General features: G+C 42.6%; 1 protein-coding gene across 2 annotated transcripts in view; it reads left to right on the forward strand.

The window, feature by feature from the left end:
• Positions 1 to 16,278, forward strand: part of arb2a (ARB2 cotranscriptional regulator A) — a 165,208-nt gene that overhangs the window by 101,367 nt on the left and 47,563 nt on the right. For both annotated transcript variants that reach the window (XM_085294105.1, XM_085294106.1), the window contains 2 exons: positions 166 to 282; positions 11,943 to 12,027. In XM_085294105.1, coding sequence (XP_085150231.1) covers positions 166 to 282; positions 11,943 to 12,027 — 202 coding nt within the window. The remainder of the gene's footprint in view (positions 1 to 165; positions 283 to 11,942; positions 12,028 to 16,278) is intronic.

Here is a 16,278-nt window from a genome sequence, read left to right on the forward strand (position 1 = left end):
TTAGATGTATGATTTTCAAAATGCAGGTGTTTATTATTCAAAAGAGTTTATGACTCTTATAATATTCCTCTTTCTCGAGCAAATATTTCCTCCTCAGCACGAATGACGGTGTTATTAACATGCTGGATGTGTGACTAACACAAGCTTTATTTGTTTTTATTGCAGATGAATCAGAGGGAATTAGAGGTGAAAAACAAAGTATGTGCCGTGGCTCTGACTGATTCCGCTCACAACATCTGGCTACAGGAGACCACAAAGAGCACACAGGACTGGATGCAGGAGGTGAAATAACGGCACAAGCTCGAATACACAATCACGTTTTAAAAGCAGCGATATTATGTGCAGGGATCATGCCAATGATGACTCCCGTCATGATAATGTTCTGACCTGTGAGAATGCTAAGTACTGATTGCTCAGTTATTACTAATTACTAATCAGTAAAGATGGATTGAACTACAATAATTTTCAACACGGCGTTTATTTTGGTTGCAGCTATGCACCTTTAAGTTTCAGGATTGATTTGTGGTAGTTTTTGTACAGTACAGTAGTCCAGAACCACATTTTGCTGTGATAACAGTCACACAAAAAGCACACACAACCAGGCACATAAACACGCAAACCCAGTGTGGTGGAGCGTGGTCTGCGGTGCAGTGCGGACGCACCTGCACGGCATCCGCAATCATGCCCGCCGTGTTAAAACACAGGGACTCAGGGGTTGGTGGTTGTTGTGGTGGTGTGGAAAAATGGTAAATAAAGATGGCTCAAAACACGGGTCTGTGGTCTCGCCGTGCCTTAATTCCACCATGCCCAGACTCACAGGTGAAAAACAATTGCATCTAATCTATTGTAGATAGAAACAAAGATGCTCCAAAATTTACAGTAGTCCATCCATGATTTTTCATCTCATGTAAATTGTATACCGTACAGTTTGTCTGTATAACCCTACTGACCTACACAGGTATCCTTGAGTAACAGCAAACCTAAGATGCCATGGAGAACCATTGTTTGCATGTTGTCCTTTTTTCTTTCGGTCTTCACTTTTTCCCTGGGTGCATGTCAAGGAATAACTGAGACAGTTAACCCTCGCTGGTGCATGCGTATGAAGCTAGGCGGATGAAGTATCTGTAAGAATGCGTGCATTTGTTCATGTGTGTGGGATAGAATGCACGTGCACATGTGAATTTGTGTTAGCTTCATTTTAGCATTTGCCCTTTCTAGTGTGACCTCTGTGCCATATGCATCACCTGGGCTCACTCAGTATGCACATACAGATGAGATAACATCCAAGACCAAAGCTGCTGGAGAGCCAGAGATGCAAATGTCATACGCTCACACAACCATTCACACACAAACGCACACATCACATACCATACTTTCATTTGTATTACATCCTCTATCCATATCCCTTGCCTTTTGTTTTTGCTATCTCTGTCATCTCCAAATCTATGTGTATGTGTGTGTGTGTGTGTGTGTGTGTGTGTGTGTGTGTGTGTGTGTGTGGTTCACGTATTTATGTATGTTGGTTTGATTGGTGGGGATTCAAGGTTGCACTGCCTCCCCTTTCTTTCATGTTGTTTGGCATTTCCTATTTTTGATTCTTTTAAGGGACGTGTAGGACACCACATAATTGGCATGTTAAGTAATTTTTCTGTTTGGAATGATTAAACAGAACAATACACCTGAAAAACGACGAAAATATCCAACTGTAGTTTTTCGTTGATTTAGAGAGGAACCCACTTAATTAAAAGGGAACAGGCAGACTGATGCTTTGGTTTGCTCTTTAAAATGCAACAACTACAACAAAAATGTGGGAGAAACGTACATCTACAGATTTCACACACATTATTTCACCTGCCTCTGTTCCTTATAGTTTTAACTGTTAAACTTAGCAATAGAGATTTATTGCTAATTAATTCTACCACTGTACTCTACGTCTGTCATTCTAAGGAAGAATGTTGTATGTACAGTGACTTCATAAAAACGTTGGTTACAGTCTTTTTGAATGCTAACCATATAGCTTTGGGTTCTACTGTTGCACAGTTTTGCTAATAATTGGCTTAAAATGAAGATGTGTGTGGGTGTGTGTGTGTGTGTGTGTACATATATATATATATATATATATATATATATATATATATATATATAAACACCCAGCACGCCCCTGCGGGCAGTTTATCCTTCAAGCTCGGGTCCTCTACCAGAGGCCTGGGAGCTTGAGGGTCCTGCGCAGTATCTTAGCTGTTCCCAGGACTGCGCTCTTCTGGACAGAGATCTCCGATGTTATTCCCGGGATCTGCTGGAGCCACTCGCCTAGCTTGGGAGTCACCGCACCTAGTGCTCCGATTACCACGGGGACCACCATTACCTTCACCCTCCACATCCTCTCGAGCTCTTCTCTGAGCCCTTGGTATTTCTCCAGCTTCTCGTGTTCCTTCTTCCTGATGTTGCTGTCATTCGGAACCGCTACATCGATCACTACGGCCGTCTTCTTCTGTTTGTCTACCACCACTATGTCCGGTTGGTTAGCCACCACCATTTTGTCCGTCTGTATCTGGAAGTCCCACAGGATCTTAGCTCGGTCATTCTCCACCACCCTTGGGGGCATCTCCCATTTTGACCCCGGGACTTCCAGATTATACTCGGCACAGATGTTCCTGTACACTATGCCGGCCACTTGGTTATGGCGTTCCATGTATGCCTTGCCGGCTAGCATCTTACACCCTGCTGTTATGTGCTGGATTGTCTCTGGAGCATCTTTACACAGCCTGCACCTGGGGTCTTGCCTGGTGTGATAGACCCCAGCCTCTATGGATCTTGTGCTTAGTGCTTGTTCCTGTGCTGCCATGATTAGTGCCTCTGTGCTGTCTTTCAGTCCAGCTTTGTCCAGCCACTGGTAGGATTTCTGGATATCAGCCACCTTCTCAATCTTCCGGTGGTACATACCATGCCGGGGCCTGTCCTTCCATGATGGTTCCTCGCCTTCCTCCACTTTCTTGGGTTTCTGCTGCCTGAGGTATTCACTGAGCACACTGTCAGTTGGGGCCATCTTCGTGATGTATTCATGGATGTTCCTTGTCTCATCCTGGACTGTGGTGCTGACACTCACCAGTCCCCGGCCCTCTTCCTTCCGCTTAGCGTACAGCCTCAGGGTGCTGGACTTGGGGTGAAACCCTCCATGCATGGTAAGGAGCTTTCTTGTCTTGATGTCAGTGGCTTCTATCTCCTCCTTTGGCCAGCCTATTACCCCAGCAGGGTACCTGATCATGGGCAGGGCGTAGGTGTTGATAGCCCAGATCTTGTTCTTACCGTTCAGCTGACTCTTCAGGACTTGCCTGACCCTTTGCAGGTACTTGGTGGTTGCAGCTTTCCTAGCGGCCTCTTCATGGTTCCCATTTGCCTGCGGGATCCCCAAGTACTTGTAACTGTATGTTCTGATGTTATTGCTGTATATCCTGGTGGTGTGGATCAGTGAATCGATGTCTCGTTCACTCTTGGCATACAGCTTGATGTCATCCATGTACAGGAGGTGGCTGACAACCGCTCCATTCCGTAGTCGGTATCCGTAGCCAGTCTTGTCAATTATCTCACTGAGGGGGTTCAGGCCTATGCAGAACAGCAGTGGGGACAGAGCATCTCCTTGGTAGATCCCGCACTTGATGGTGACTTGTGCTATGGGCTTGAGGTTGGCCTCCAGTGTTGTCCGCCACATCCCCATTGAGTTCCTGATGAAGGCTCTCAGGGTCCTGTTGATCTTATATAGTTCTAGGCATTCCAGGATCCAGGTGTGGGGCATTGAGTCATAGGCCTTCTTGTAATCAATCCAGGCAGTGCACAGGTTGGTCAGTCTGGAGAACAGCTGGTTTATTCTCTTGCCTTCTATCTCTCTGGTGTACCTCCTCAAGCGGCTGGCCAAGGCTGTGAGTCGTTGCTTGGCAGTTTCCAAGGCCTCAGGTATGGACAGCTTCCTGTACTTCTTAGGCACCTTCTTCATAAGAAAAGTTGATAAAATAAATAAAAAATTATGTATTGTTCGATACATATGCGTACCGAACCGAAAGCACTGTATCGAACGGTTCAATATCGATACGAGTATCGTTGCACCCCAATACATATATATATATACACAACTGACCGAGTGCTCAGTGAATACCTCAGGCAGCAGAAACCCAAGAAAGAGGAGGGAGACGAGGAACCATCATGGAAGGACAGGCCCCTGCACGGTATGTACCACCGGCAGATAGAGGAGGTGGCTGATATCCAGAAATCCTACCAGTGGCTGGACAAAGCTGGACTGAAAGACAGCACAGAGGCACTAATCATGGCAGCATAAGAACAAGCTCTGAGCACAAGATCCATAGAGGCTGGGGTCTATCACACCAGGCAAGACCCCAGGTGCAGGCTGTGTAAAGATGCCCCAGAGACTATCCAGCACATAACAGCAGGGTGCAAGATGCTAGCAGGCAAGGCATACATGGAACGCCATAACCAAGTGGCCGGCATAGTGTACAGGAACATCTGTGCCGAGTATAACCTAGAAGTCCCGAGGTCAAAATGGGAGATGCCCCCAAGGGTGGTGGAGAATGACCGAGCTAAGATCCTGTGGGACTTCCAGATACAGACGGACAAAATGGTGGTGGCTAACCAACCGGACATAGTGGTGGTAGACAAACAGAAGAAGACGGCCGTAGTGATCGATGTAGCGGTTCCCAATGACAGCAATATCAGGAAGAAGGAACACGAGAAGCTGGAGAAATACCAAGGGCTCAGAGAAGAGCTCGAGAGGATGTGGAGGGTGAAGGTAACGGTGGTCCCCGTGGTAATCGGAGCACTAGGTGCGGTGACTCCCAAGCTAGGCGAGTGGCTCCAGCAGATCCCGGGAAAAACATCGGAGATCTCTGTCCAGAAGAGCGCAGTCCTGGGAACAGCTAAGATACTGCGCAGGACCCTCAAGCTCCCAGGCCTCTGGTAGAGGACCCGAGCTTGAAGGATAAACCGCCCGCAGGGGCGTGCTGGGTGTTTATATATATATATATATATATATGTGTGTATATATATATATATATATATATATATATATATATATATATACACACACATAAGGACATTTTTATAAGTAACCCATCTGTTTCATTGCACACTAATGTATGGGCAGCTCATCATAGAAGGTTAGCTAGCACTGAACCTCACTAATGCCCTGTTTGGTGAATAAAGATGGATGCCAATACAAGTGGATGTATGTGAGTTTGGGACACCCCAGCCGTGTTCTTTTCTCCTCGGACAGTGGTAATTCTCTTCTTTTGAGGTTCAAGAGGTCAGTGGATGGTGAGATGGAGTGATGAAACGGGTGAAAGAGAGAAGATAGGATTTAGAGATCAGTGCCTGCTGAGCCAGGTTGTATAGACCAGATGGGTCAGACAAGGGGGAACTGACGTCACAGCAAGGAAACCAAATAGTGAGTGAAGGTGAGATTAAAAAAAAGATGGGGTAGGCCAGAGCAAAGATAGAAAGACTCATCTACTGACTGAGACAGAAAAAAATATACAAAGAAACAGAGTATGAGAAACATTCAATTATTTAAATCCTGTTGACTGCCACTGAGAAAGCACAGTGTAGAGCTGTGGAAAGAGAAAAAAACACAGGTACTGTGTGAATGGAGTGAATACAGATGCAGAAGGAGGATGAAGAGATATATGTGGAGGTAGATGAGTAGCATAGTGAGGAGAAGTGAGTGAGAGAGAGAAATCCAAATGATGGTGTACAGCTGGCAGCCTGTCACAATCTCCAAGGTGTCTCCTGTCACTGTGCTGGCCTGCTGTCACACTCTAGTGGCCTGCCCAGAGCACGCACACACACACAGACACACACGCATATGCACACACATTCAGAGTACACTATGGTCATGAATAAACCATCCTAATCCATAGAGATTATTCAAGAACTGGGGGAGGTGGGTTAGAAACAGACACAGAGAGAGTGAGCAAAAATTGATACTCAGGACTACTTTCTGAGAAGTTAGGTAGCAGACTGTCATGTGTGTTATGGTTTAGGAGACTTTGTGCACTTGGTACAGAGTTTCTGTCATGGGACTCAGTTTGGTGTGCTTTCAGAATGAGAGGTGGAGATGCAGTTTTGCAACCGAGGTGGTATAGATGGTTGCATATATAGAAGGTTAGTCTCCCTCCCATCTGACACTCGGTCAGGACCCTTTGGCTCCACATTTTAATCCACTGGGTACCCTTTTAAAGTCATTTTATCAAAATGCCAAGTACTGTAATAGAAACCTAAATCCCTAAACGTCTGAAGTAGTTATCATGAGACCTTAGCCAAGAGCTCTCTGCACTTCACTGACACTGAACTCATCATTGCAGCAACAAGTAATATGATGGAAGGCTGAATCAACTGATAAGTTTGTCTTTAAACATGAGAGTGTATCTGAATGCAAACCCGTATAGTTTCGTTGCCTAAAATTGACAAAACAGTGACCTTAATTAAACAGTAAGAATTATGCATAGGATATAAATACAGGTACAAGCTTCAGAATAAACTTCACTCTGAATGGTGCATGCATTATGAGGAAAAACAAGCTATTAACAAGTTTCTTTGGTAGCATGTCCTGTAAACATCTTCTGTTTTTTTTTTTTAACTCTGGTAAGCTGCTTTGCTATTGTAACCATCTCTGCTAATACACATTTTACAATTAAAATACCCCATCTTCAGTTTTCTTGACTAGAGACAGGCATCTTTTAGTCACAATAAAATGTAACCTTTAAATTGTGACATCAGATTAAACATCTTTCACAGTTTGAGCATTTTACCAATAAATATGTGGGTAGTTGCTCACAACAGTCTTGCACACCACTGGAAAGTCTGCATTGATGCAGCTCTGGTGTTGAAGGCCATTATAAAGCACTCCTCTTTAAGGCGAATTGGTTTGTGGTAGCTACTAATGTGGTTAACCTTGCATGCAAATGCTCAAACGGAGTGGAAGTGTGTATGGAGACAAAACATCTACCAATATGTACCAAGTTGGCATGCGTACACACTGAGAATCCAGTGATTATATACAGTACCAGTCAAAGATCTGGTATGTCCAAACATTTGACTGGTATTTGTTGCTAAATTTAGAATTTATTTGATAAACAGTTTAATTATCAATCCACATTATTACTAATAAAATAATAGAGTTTTATTTTTTTTATTCTGCATTTTGCACAGTAGGAAGTGGTCATAAGTAATAATAAACTTTATATAGCACATTTGCAAATCATCAAAAACTGTTTCACAGGAGAAACAGAAAAAGAAAGAATATCGTTCAGCACGACCAGTTTTGTGGTGGGTCAGTGATGATTTGGGGAGATATATCCTTGGAGGGACACACAGACCTCTACAGGCTAAGCTGACTGCCATCAGTAATAATAATAATGGATTGCATTTATATAGCGCTTTTCAAGGCACCCAAAGCGCTTTACAATGCCACTATTCATTCACTCTCACATTCACACACTGGTGGAGGCAAGCTACGGTTGTAGCCACAGCTGCCCTGGGGCAGACTGACAGAAGCGAGGCTGCCATATCGCGCCATCACCAGTAGGGTAAAGTAGGGTAAAGTGTCTTCCCCACGACACAACGACCAGCACAGAGAGCCCGGGGATCGAACCGGCGACCTTCCGGTTACAGATACGCTTCCCAACCCCCTGAGCTATGGTCGCCCCATGGCTCCATGAACTCTTAAACCCTCTATCAGAAATCTGTAAGTTGATCATTTTTATCTCCATCAAACAATGTGGCATCCTTTCATTCCTAACACATTACTAAGTCCATATCAATCTAAATATTCCAACTGGTAGTTGGCAAAGTTAAACTTCAAAAGATTTTCCCAAAGACTGGGCAAATGTGTATGTTCATAACCAGCATAAATCCAAGCATGCAAAGAAAAGCACATGCACAGAGTAGCAGAGGTTTGGGACAGCCAAATCTGTTTACATGTTTGTTTCTCTGTCTGCTTTTAGTTCAATGGCATCATTGATCGGTGGACGAGCTGCTTGAAGTGATGATGCTATGTGTCAGAGGCAGCCGATGTGATGTGCCATCCTTTTGTCATGTCGCCCTTCTCTAATCCCAGCCAGCAGGCCTTGCCTTTATGTGACTGCTGTTATGCCTGCGGTCTCCCACAGTACTGGGGCTTTGTGCTGTGTGTGTGTGCATTTATGCAAGAGTTTGTGTGCACATGTGTGTTGTTGCCTTGACAAATCTATTCAAACCTCAGCCTCCCTGCCTCCATTGGTGGTGGAGGTGTAGGGGAGGGAGGAGGGCCCTTTGAAAGACTCCCCTCCTTCCCTTCTCTCTAGCTGCCTTCAGCCCACTGCTCCACAGCCCAGCTGACATCTTCCTCCAGACAGACAGAATGAATTAAAGGAGATACAATGAGACACTTGATGTAGCAGTCAAGGAGCCCCACTGCTTCTGTGCTACTCTGCACCACTCTGCCCTCGAGCCCGGGCTCAGAGGAGAGCACATCTAGGGCAAACCAAAGGATCTAAAAATACACAATATGCCACTGTTTACCAAGATGACTTGTCATCTTCCCCCGAACACCAAGCCCTCCAGCCACCCCCCCTTCATCCCCTCTCATCTCATGGCTGATCTTTCTTCAACCTCTTTGGCTACTTTTATTCTCTATGCTTTCCAGTGGCTAGCATTTTTTTTGATTGACAGGGCTAAAAATAAATGAAAAAGCACCAGAAATTCAGGCATTCCTACCATTTAAGAGACACATTCAGTGATTGACTACTTTGGTTCATATGTAATCCATTCTTAAGAAAAACAAACTTTATTTCAATAACAGACTTTTCTGTAAATTTCCCAAATGAATATTTGCTACGGATTTATATGTTCCAGATGTTTCATCATGATTATCTCTTGTAATGAATTTCTATATTTCTCTATAAGCTTGCAGTAAATAAATCACAATGTACCCTCACTGCAGTATATGTCAAGCATATGATGAGAGATTTGCTTTGCCCTAGCTGCGCAGACTTTTTTCAACAAAAATAAACAGCAAAGAGGACCTCAGTTTGGATTAGATGTATTCAGTGTCTCTGCTTCGATGCAGTTTTAATATTCGTACAGAAACCAGAGAACTTGTAAAGACTATAGAACAGAATATATATCCACAAAAGTAATGTATGTGCGTTTGGGTGATTGTGTTACGTAATTTAAATTGAAAGCATTTGCAGGGTTTGTCTGTTCTGTGAGTCTTGCTTTAGGTCTTTGGGAGTCGGCGTCACAGAGGGCAAAAATGCAAAAGCATCTGTGCGTCGGTGTGTGTGTGTGTGTGTATATTTTGAAGGGTTCACAACTCTACACATCTTCGTGGGAGACCCCTTGAAATGCAGTCACTGACCCACACACACAACCGCACGCGCGCACACAAGCACGTACAATACCGTAATGGCTGTCAGGGGGCCAGGGTGAAAGTAAACAAGGGCAGATAAGCAGTGATTCAGAAGGACACCAGCTGCACATTCTAATCTCTTTACATTTTCTCTTTCTTCTATTGAACTTTTATCTTATCTTGGGGGACGTCTTCTCTAAGCATTCCTTCTCAGCCTCCCTCTGTCTCTTTCTCCCTTTTCCCTTGTTTTTGTACCTACCTTACAAGCCACAGCATACCAATCCACATTGCAGAGTCAAAAGGGAAAACAAACTTTGATGCGCTGTCATCCGCTGACCCGGAGAATGAAAACTTACAGCACTGAAAACTTAAGTTGCCTTATTCTGAAGCATTGATACTTTTGATTAATGGTACATGGGGCTTAAGACCTTATATGTCTAAAATAACCTGCAGTGGTAGGTAGAAAAAAAAAGGGAGTGCCAGACAGATAGGAAGATGAAGACAGCATAAAGAAAAAAAACGAATGAAGAGGTCTTCTCCTCTTTCTGACAGTAGAGTTGTCAACCACTGGGGTTGTGAGAGGAGTAGGGGTGTTTGCAGGGGGTTATGGGTCAGCAAGCTGGGCAGACACCCTCCCCCAGGGCACTCACTCATCCGCTGTGGTAGAAGGCCTCAGCTCTCCACCACAAACAAACGCCAAGCTGTCTGAGCAACATGTCACTGAGCTTTTAATTGCTTGTTCCTGTCTCTCCTTCTCTTCCCCCACCTTACTCATCTACACACACACAGAAACACACACACTTTCTTGCGTACTGTCTTTCTGTTTGTTTCCAACCGCTTTCGCTCCTTTTTCAGTGTTTGGTTAGATGCAGTTGAAACAAAATAAAAACACACACCCATTAGAGCAGGGCGATATGGCCAAAAATATTTATCACGATATATATTTGAAAATTTGCGATAACGATATAACCGACGATATAATTGATGTGAGACAAAATACAACTCCACAACATTACTAGCGCAAAAAGACAACCTTCCATTTATTTTCACTTAAACAAGAAGCTGGTTTTTATGTACATTAAAGCTTTATAAAAATGTAACAGTGCAAATGCAAATTCCTTGCTGAAAGTTTAACCAAAAGGCATTTCCAGTAGAAATGGGCTGACATATCCTGAGCATAACCATGTATAATATCCACTGAAGTTAAAAGAGGTGCTTTGCAACATTAAACTGCAGTGTGCAGTACGCATTTTTCGGACCATAAGGTGCACGGGATTATAAGGCACATTAAGCGAAACAAAGCAGTCAGATAAATCAAACTTTATTAAACTCATTCTTCTTGCTTCCTCCACTTCTGTACCATTGATTCATTAATGTTGAATTCTCTGGCAGCTGCTCTATTCCCATTTTGTTGCAGTATATTAATGACTAACCTTGTATTGTGGATGGATTATCTCAGTTGTTCTCCTGACTGAAGTTTGGTCCGTTTACAGCATCCTGCCATGCGATTGCATTTGTCTCTAACCATGAAGAACCTTCACGTTAACTTTTATAAGTGGAAAAGTGTTAGTGTTCGTCCTCCAGCTTCACTGTTTATGTTATGCTAACATAGCTGTGTCGCTAGCGATCACGTAGCACATCATTATATACCAGCTAGCCCAACTTCAGTAACCCTACAAACGTCACTGCTGTTTAGTTTCCTGTCTTCATTTATGTTGGAAGTGATAGCAGAGCTGTGCGTTTGATTTTTTTCAGAAATCTCTCAGTCAGAACATGCAATATCATGCTTAGGTAACTAGCGAAACTAGCGAGCTAACTTCCGCTAGCTTCCTGCTAACTTCTAACTCCGTTAAATGTAATAACTTTTGTTTTCATGGATGCCTGGAAGTTAAACTTTATAGTTGCACCTGGTAAAGCAGCAATGCTGATCGTTTTATTAAAGATGAAAGAATTTAGACAGTTTTTAACTCTAAGTGATGCTGCAGTGTTGTTTGACCTGAAACATACGGAGTTTAGGACCCAGATTACTCCCAGATTTAAGAGCATCTTAGTCCGACAAATACGACAATAACAACGGCTGCTTGCATGTTCTGCAAAAAAATGTGCTTTGTTGTGTATCTGACGGACAAACACCAAACCAGTTCCACATCACGGAAGTTGCACCATTTTTACAAACCAATTCTGGTTCATCTGTTTCACTCAACAATCGGCCATGTGCGTATGAAAACAAAGGCACTGCGCATGCGCGTTTTACTCCCATTCTATCGCGATATTTCATTTTCCTATCGTTGCCTAACATTATACCGGTATTACCGTGAACGGTATAATATGGCCCAGCCCTAACACCCATTATTAACAAGATTAAAGACTTAAATTTTGTACCAAATACTTTCCTTTTATATCTTCATCTTTTACAATAGTTTTCTCTGTGTTTGTGGAAGTAATAGTGGAAGAAACTGCTTGCTACATATTCATTACTCTCCACATGTCATATTTAATTCTTTTGAATGTCAAAGAGTTTATTTGTTTTATTTTTCTCTTTCTAAAGCACTGTCGTAACTGGGTATCAAGTCCAGAGCCCTTGGACATACCACTGGAGCCTATGATGCCAGACTGCCCCAGAGTCTCTGCAGGTACCAAAACTGTCTGTCCAAAAATATAAACAGTATTTCTCAATGTCTGTGAATCACAGCATAATTGGGATCCCTTTCAGTTTTATTAGATTTTGCTCATTATAAGGCTGTTGAACATTGAAGTATTGGGAGGTTCCTGGTTAAAATTTGACACACGTTTGCGAGCAGGAAACTGGATTGTGCCAATGTTAGATAAGTCAAGCATATTTGTTTTTTTTAGTAACAGTTAAAAAAGAGGCATGATTTCTCTGGGTGGTATAGTGAGGTGTACTGAGAAACTAGTGCATCGAGAGGGTTACAAACAACGATGCAATAATCTGTCCATTGATTTTAACACTTGTATATGTTGAAAGTCAGTTAAATATCTAGAAACCATAACCACAGATTATTTAGCATGAAAATTGAAGGTGGTTTTTTCGTTCTATATCATTGGTTTAAATATAATGTGGAACTGTCACAGAGGATGTAATAGTGCAGCTTGGTATTTCTTTTAATAAAAAGCAATAAGGACTCATGCAGACTAAAAATAAACTCCTCAGTATTTGTGTATTTTTTCCTTCAGTGATTTAAAGGAGTGGATCGGAATTCAGTCAGTTCAGAACGGTGTGTATTTAGCACATGTCCATGTTTGTGCGCATGTGTCTGGGTAATGGATACATCTTAAATCTTAGTAGAACAGATTGAGTGTCATTGTTAGACAAACTGTGGAACTGAAGCAGTGGAAGATTATCTTGAAACACAAATAGAGAGGTTGTATCAGCAGCACTGCAGAAATTTTGCTATCTGAGTTCATTTCTGTTTTCATCTTCTTTGTGACCCCCTCTTGCATTTTTTTTCATCATCCATTCTGTCTCCTATATTCATTAATCCTTTCCTGTGGTGTTTGGCTTCCTGTCCTTGTGCCCTCTCTGTGGTTGACTGGCCTTGATGATGTCACGTCCATCATGAGAATGTGTCCTTAATGTAGGATTAGGGATGAAAGCTGTAATCCTCAACATGACCGTTGATAAGAGATGATGATTGCAGTGTTGTTTGAAGAGTGACACACACACAGGCATGCTTGCACAGTCCCACACATATGAAAAAAAGAAGGAAAGTCAAGCCTTAAGCAGGAAGCAATATATCTGTCGCAGGTATTAAAAACACCTGTTTTTGCTTTGTTACAGTGTTACACACAAACATACTCGAACGTTCACGTTCTTAGCTCTTCCCTCATTTCCATCTTTGCTCAGGATGCTCTGCTTTGTGATTTTATTCTCTTCAAAGATCCTCCCTGACATCATGGTGAATGTATAGGTCATCTTACACATGCTCCACATGTCTGTGAATACATCTCTAGCACTCCTATCTCATCTCGGCCACTAAAACGGCATGTTCCACATGGAGCTGTGTGGGTGGGTGGCCTTAACATCTTCGAGTGAATCAGCTCCTTGAAATGTCATCTAGCCTTCAATACAAACCTCATGCTGTATTTCATGCTCAAATGTCAGTTTTTTACTTTGATGATTTATGTCTCTTCTGCTCCTTCTCCGTGACTGCTGTCGGTCAAAAGACAGCAACAGTTGTGCCAAAATATTGAGGTCACCTTTTGAAACTGTTGGCATGCCTAACAATATCTAAACACAGACTTGTTTGACACGGCGTCCATCCAAATGTATGCACTATTGACTTGTGCTCTATTGACTTTTGCTACTTTAAGCAAGCTGAAAAGATCTCGGTCTCTAGCCTGTTAACAGAGCTGCCAACTCGGCTTGTCTCTGGTCTTTTAGTGGACACTTCTAATGTCAAAGGTTGGTTCAGTCATCTTTGTGTCCTTGGCAGCCTGGCAGGTTCACAAGCAGCAGCTATTGTGGTGAGAGTCACAGCAGAGCAACGGAGGTGACGAGGTTGAGAGAAGGTTGAAGGAAGGCTGTCAGGGCATCGTGGCCCAACACTTCAATCAGCAGTCACTCCTGCTACTACGACTGCCTTTGTTTAGGTTGCTATAGTATGGATATGTGTGTGTAGGTGTTGCTAATCAAGGTTGGAGATAAAACCTCTCAGCAACAGAAAACAGACCAGTGAATCCTTGTTATCATGCACGCACATGCATGTGCACATACGCAATGACAGACATCCCAATGTGAACCGCTGCTCTTCTACGTAGCCAGACCGAGGAAGCCCTGGGCCCCTGGCTGCTGCTGAGAATGGCGTATGATCACTCACTTAACGGACACACACACACACGCACGCACGCTAAGTGCAAGGGTATTGGTCAGGCAGAAAAATGGGAGAATGGGTTGAAGGGTGAGTCTTGCCATTGCTCTTTTGCTCTCCTGCATCCATTCTTCTTTCTTAGCAATAACTAATTTTTCGAAGAAAGATAATTATTCTTGGTTTCACCCTTTATGTATCTACTCCTCTGCATACTTCTTGGCTCTCTGGAGAAATGAGGATCCGTTTTGATTCAGATTTTTTTTGGCAAAAGGAGCCTTGAAGGCATGTCTGCTATTCCTAAGCATCTGTGAAGCAATGCTGGTATACCATAATATGTTAATATTATATGTTAATGATAATCTCTGGGAGTCTTCACTAATATATCAATATCATTATCATTGGAATAAAGCCTGGATCCATCCCCTTCTCCTTTGACTGTCTTGCTTTCCTCTTTCACTACCTTATTCTTTTCGTTATTTGTTTCTTTGCTTGTTTGTTTTGTTTTGGGGTTTTTGTTTGTTTTTTTAATTTGTTTTCTGTAAATTTTTGCTAAAGGAATTTGTTCCTCCTAAGAAGGTCGGTGCTCTGGCATTTGGCAGGGGCCTGGCACACTTGCAGAATTTTATCAGTTAGCAGCACACTGAACACAGGCTAAATATGCAGATAAAGTGGAACCAATCTCTTTCTGGAAAAGCTCCCTTTGTGTGTTTGCGCATGTGTGTGTTGGAGTAGAAGCAAGGCTGACAGAAATAAGTTGAGGAGTCGGGTGCTTGTTAATGTGGGGGTTGCAGAAGCCTTCCCAACATGTAATCATTCCAAACCTGGACTGTTTAGATGCCAAGCAAAGGATACCGTTCAAAGTTGGAGAGAATGAGGGTGATCAGAAATAGATGGATAAAAAAAGAGCAAATACAGGAGAGTGTTACTTGTAATGGCTCTTCTATTTTTGTTGGGGGGCGGGGGGGGGGGGGGGGGTTGCCTTGTTTGAAGTTTTTGGAGGGGGTTTTCTGAGACTGAAGATTATTCATTTATTAGTAAGGCTGTACTTTGGGAAAACCCCATTGCTATTAACACACCAATACATAAAAACACACACATGAACACACAACTTCCTCTTGGGTGATTATTCATTGTCCAAGCTGATTATTAATTACAAAGGGGGAGCTCTCTGAAGGTAAACACTGATTAATGGCTAACAAAAGTAAGTTAATGTCTTACCTGTACTTTAATTACCAACCATGCTCTAGTACAAGAGTCCCAGCACAATGCTGTAATTAACCATAATGGACTGCAGAATGGGACTCACTTTCATTTCCTGTATAACATATATATGTATTGGATGTATTTTTTTTTTAACTTTTGCTGTTAAAATCAAATATTAATTATTATTATTATCTGTATCATGAATTGTTACAGAAGTAAGAATTATTTTTGTGTGATGACAAGGGGGGACACTTTGAATTTTTTAAACTAATAATGTACTTAGACCCATAGACAAAAAATGAGTACTTTTAAATAAAAGTAGGTATGTTGACACATAATGTCAAGCTTTTATTGCAAATGTGTTTCATCCTGCTCTAGGTTTGACTTGACTGTAACCCTCACCTCCCTGATCCACGCATTGCTGACTGTGAAACACCTTTAGCTGTCTCCACTTCTTCACCACACAAAAACATCAATCTGTCACACACACACACACACACACACACACACACACACACACACACACACACACACACACACACACACACACACAGACAGACACAGTGTGTGATTGATATTTGTGTGAGCTGATTTGGGAAATTTAGACCCACTCAAATGAAGCTCACCTCCTCTAACCTCTGTTTTTTCAGCTTGGTAGGGTGGAAGTCCGCTGCCTTGGTAGAAGGTCACATGGAAGTGAATGTGTGTATCTTGTATATGTGTGTGTGTGCATGTGTGTTTTACGAGTGTGTTTTCACATACCTATTATGTGTTTTCGTAGCCTCACTTGCACATTCTGTGTCAGAATTGCAGGATGTAGAGAGGTAAACTCAGGTGAACTGGATGCTAACC

Source organism: Mchenga conophoros, linkage group LG12 (genome assembly GCF_057382185.1).
Source record: "Mchenga conophoros isolate Kocher_MC1m ecotype Shallow Benthic linkage group LG12, M_conophoros_male_GT1.1, whole genome shotgun sequence".
Lineage (NCBI taxonomy): Eukaryota > Metazoa > Chordata > Actinopteri > Cichliformes > Cichlidae > Mchenga > Mchenga conophoros.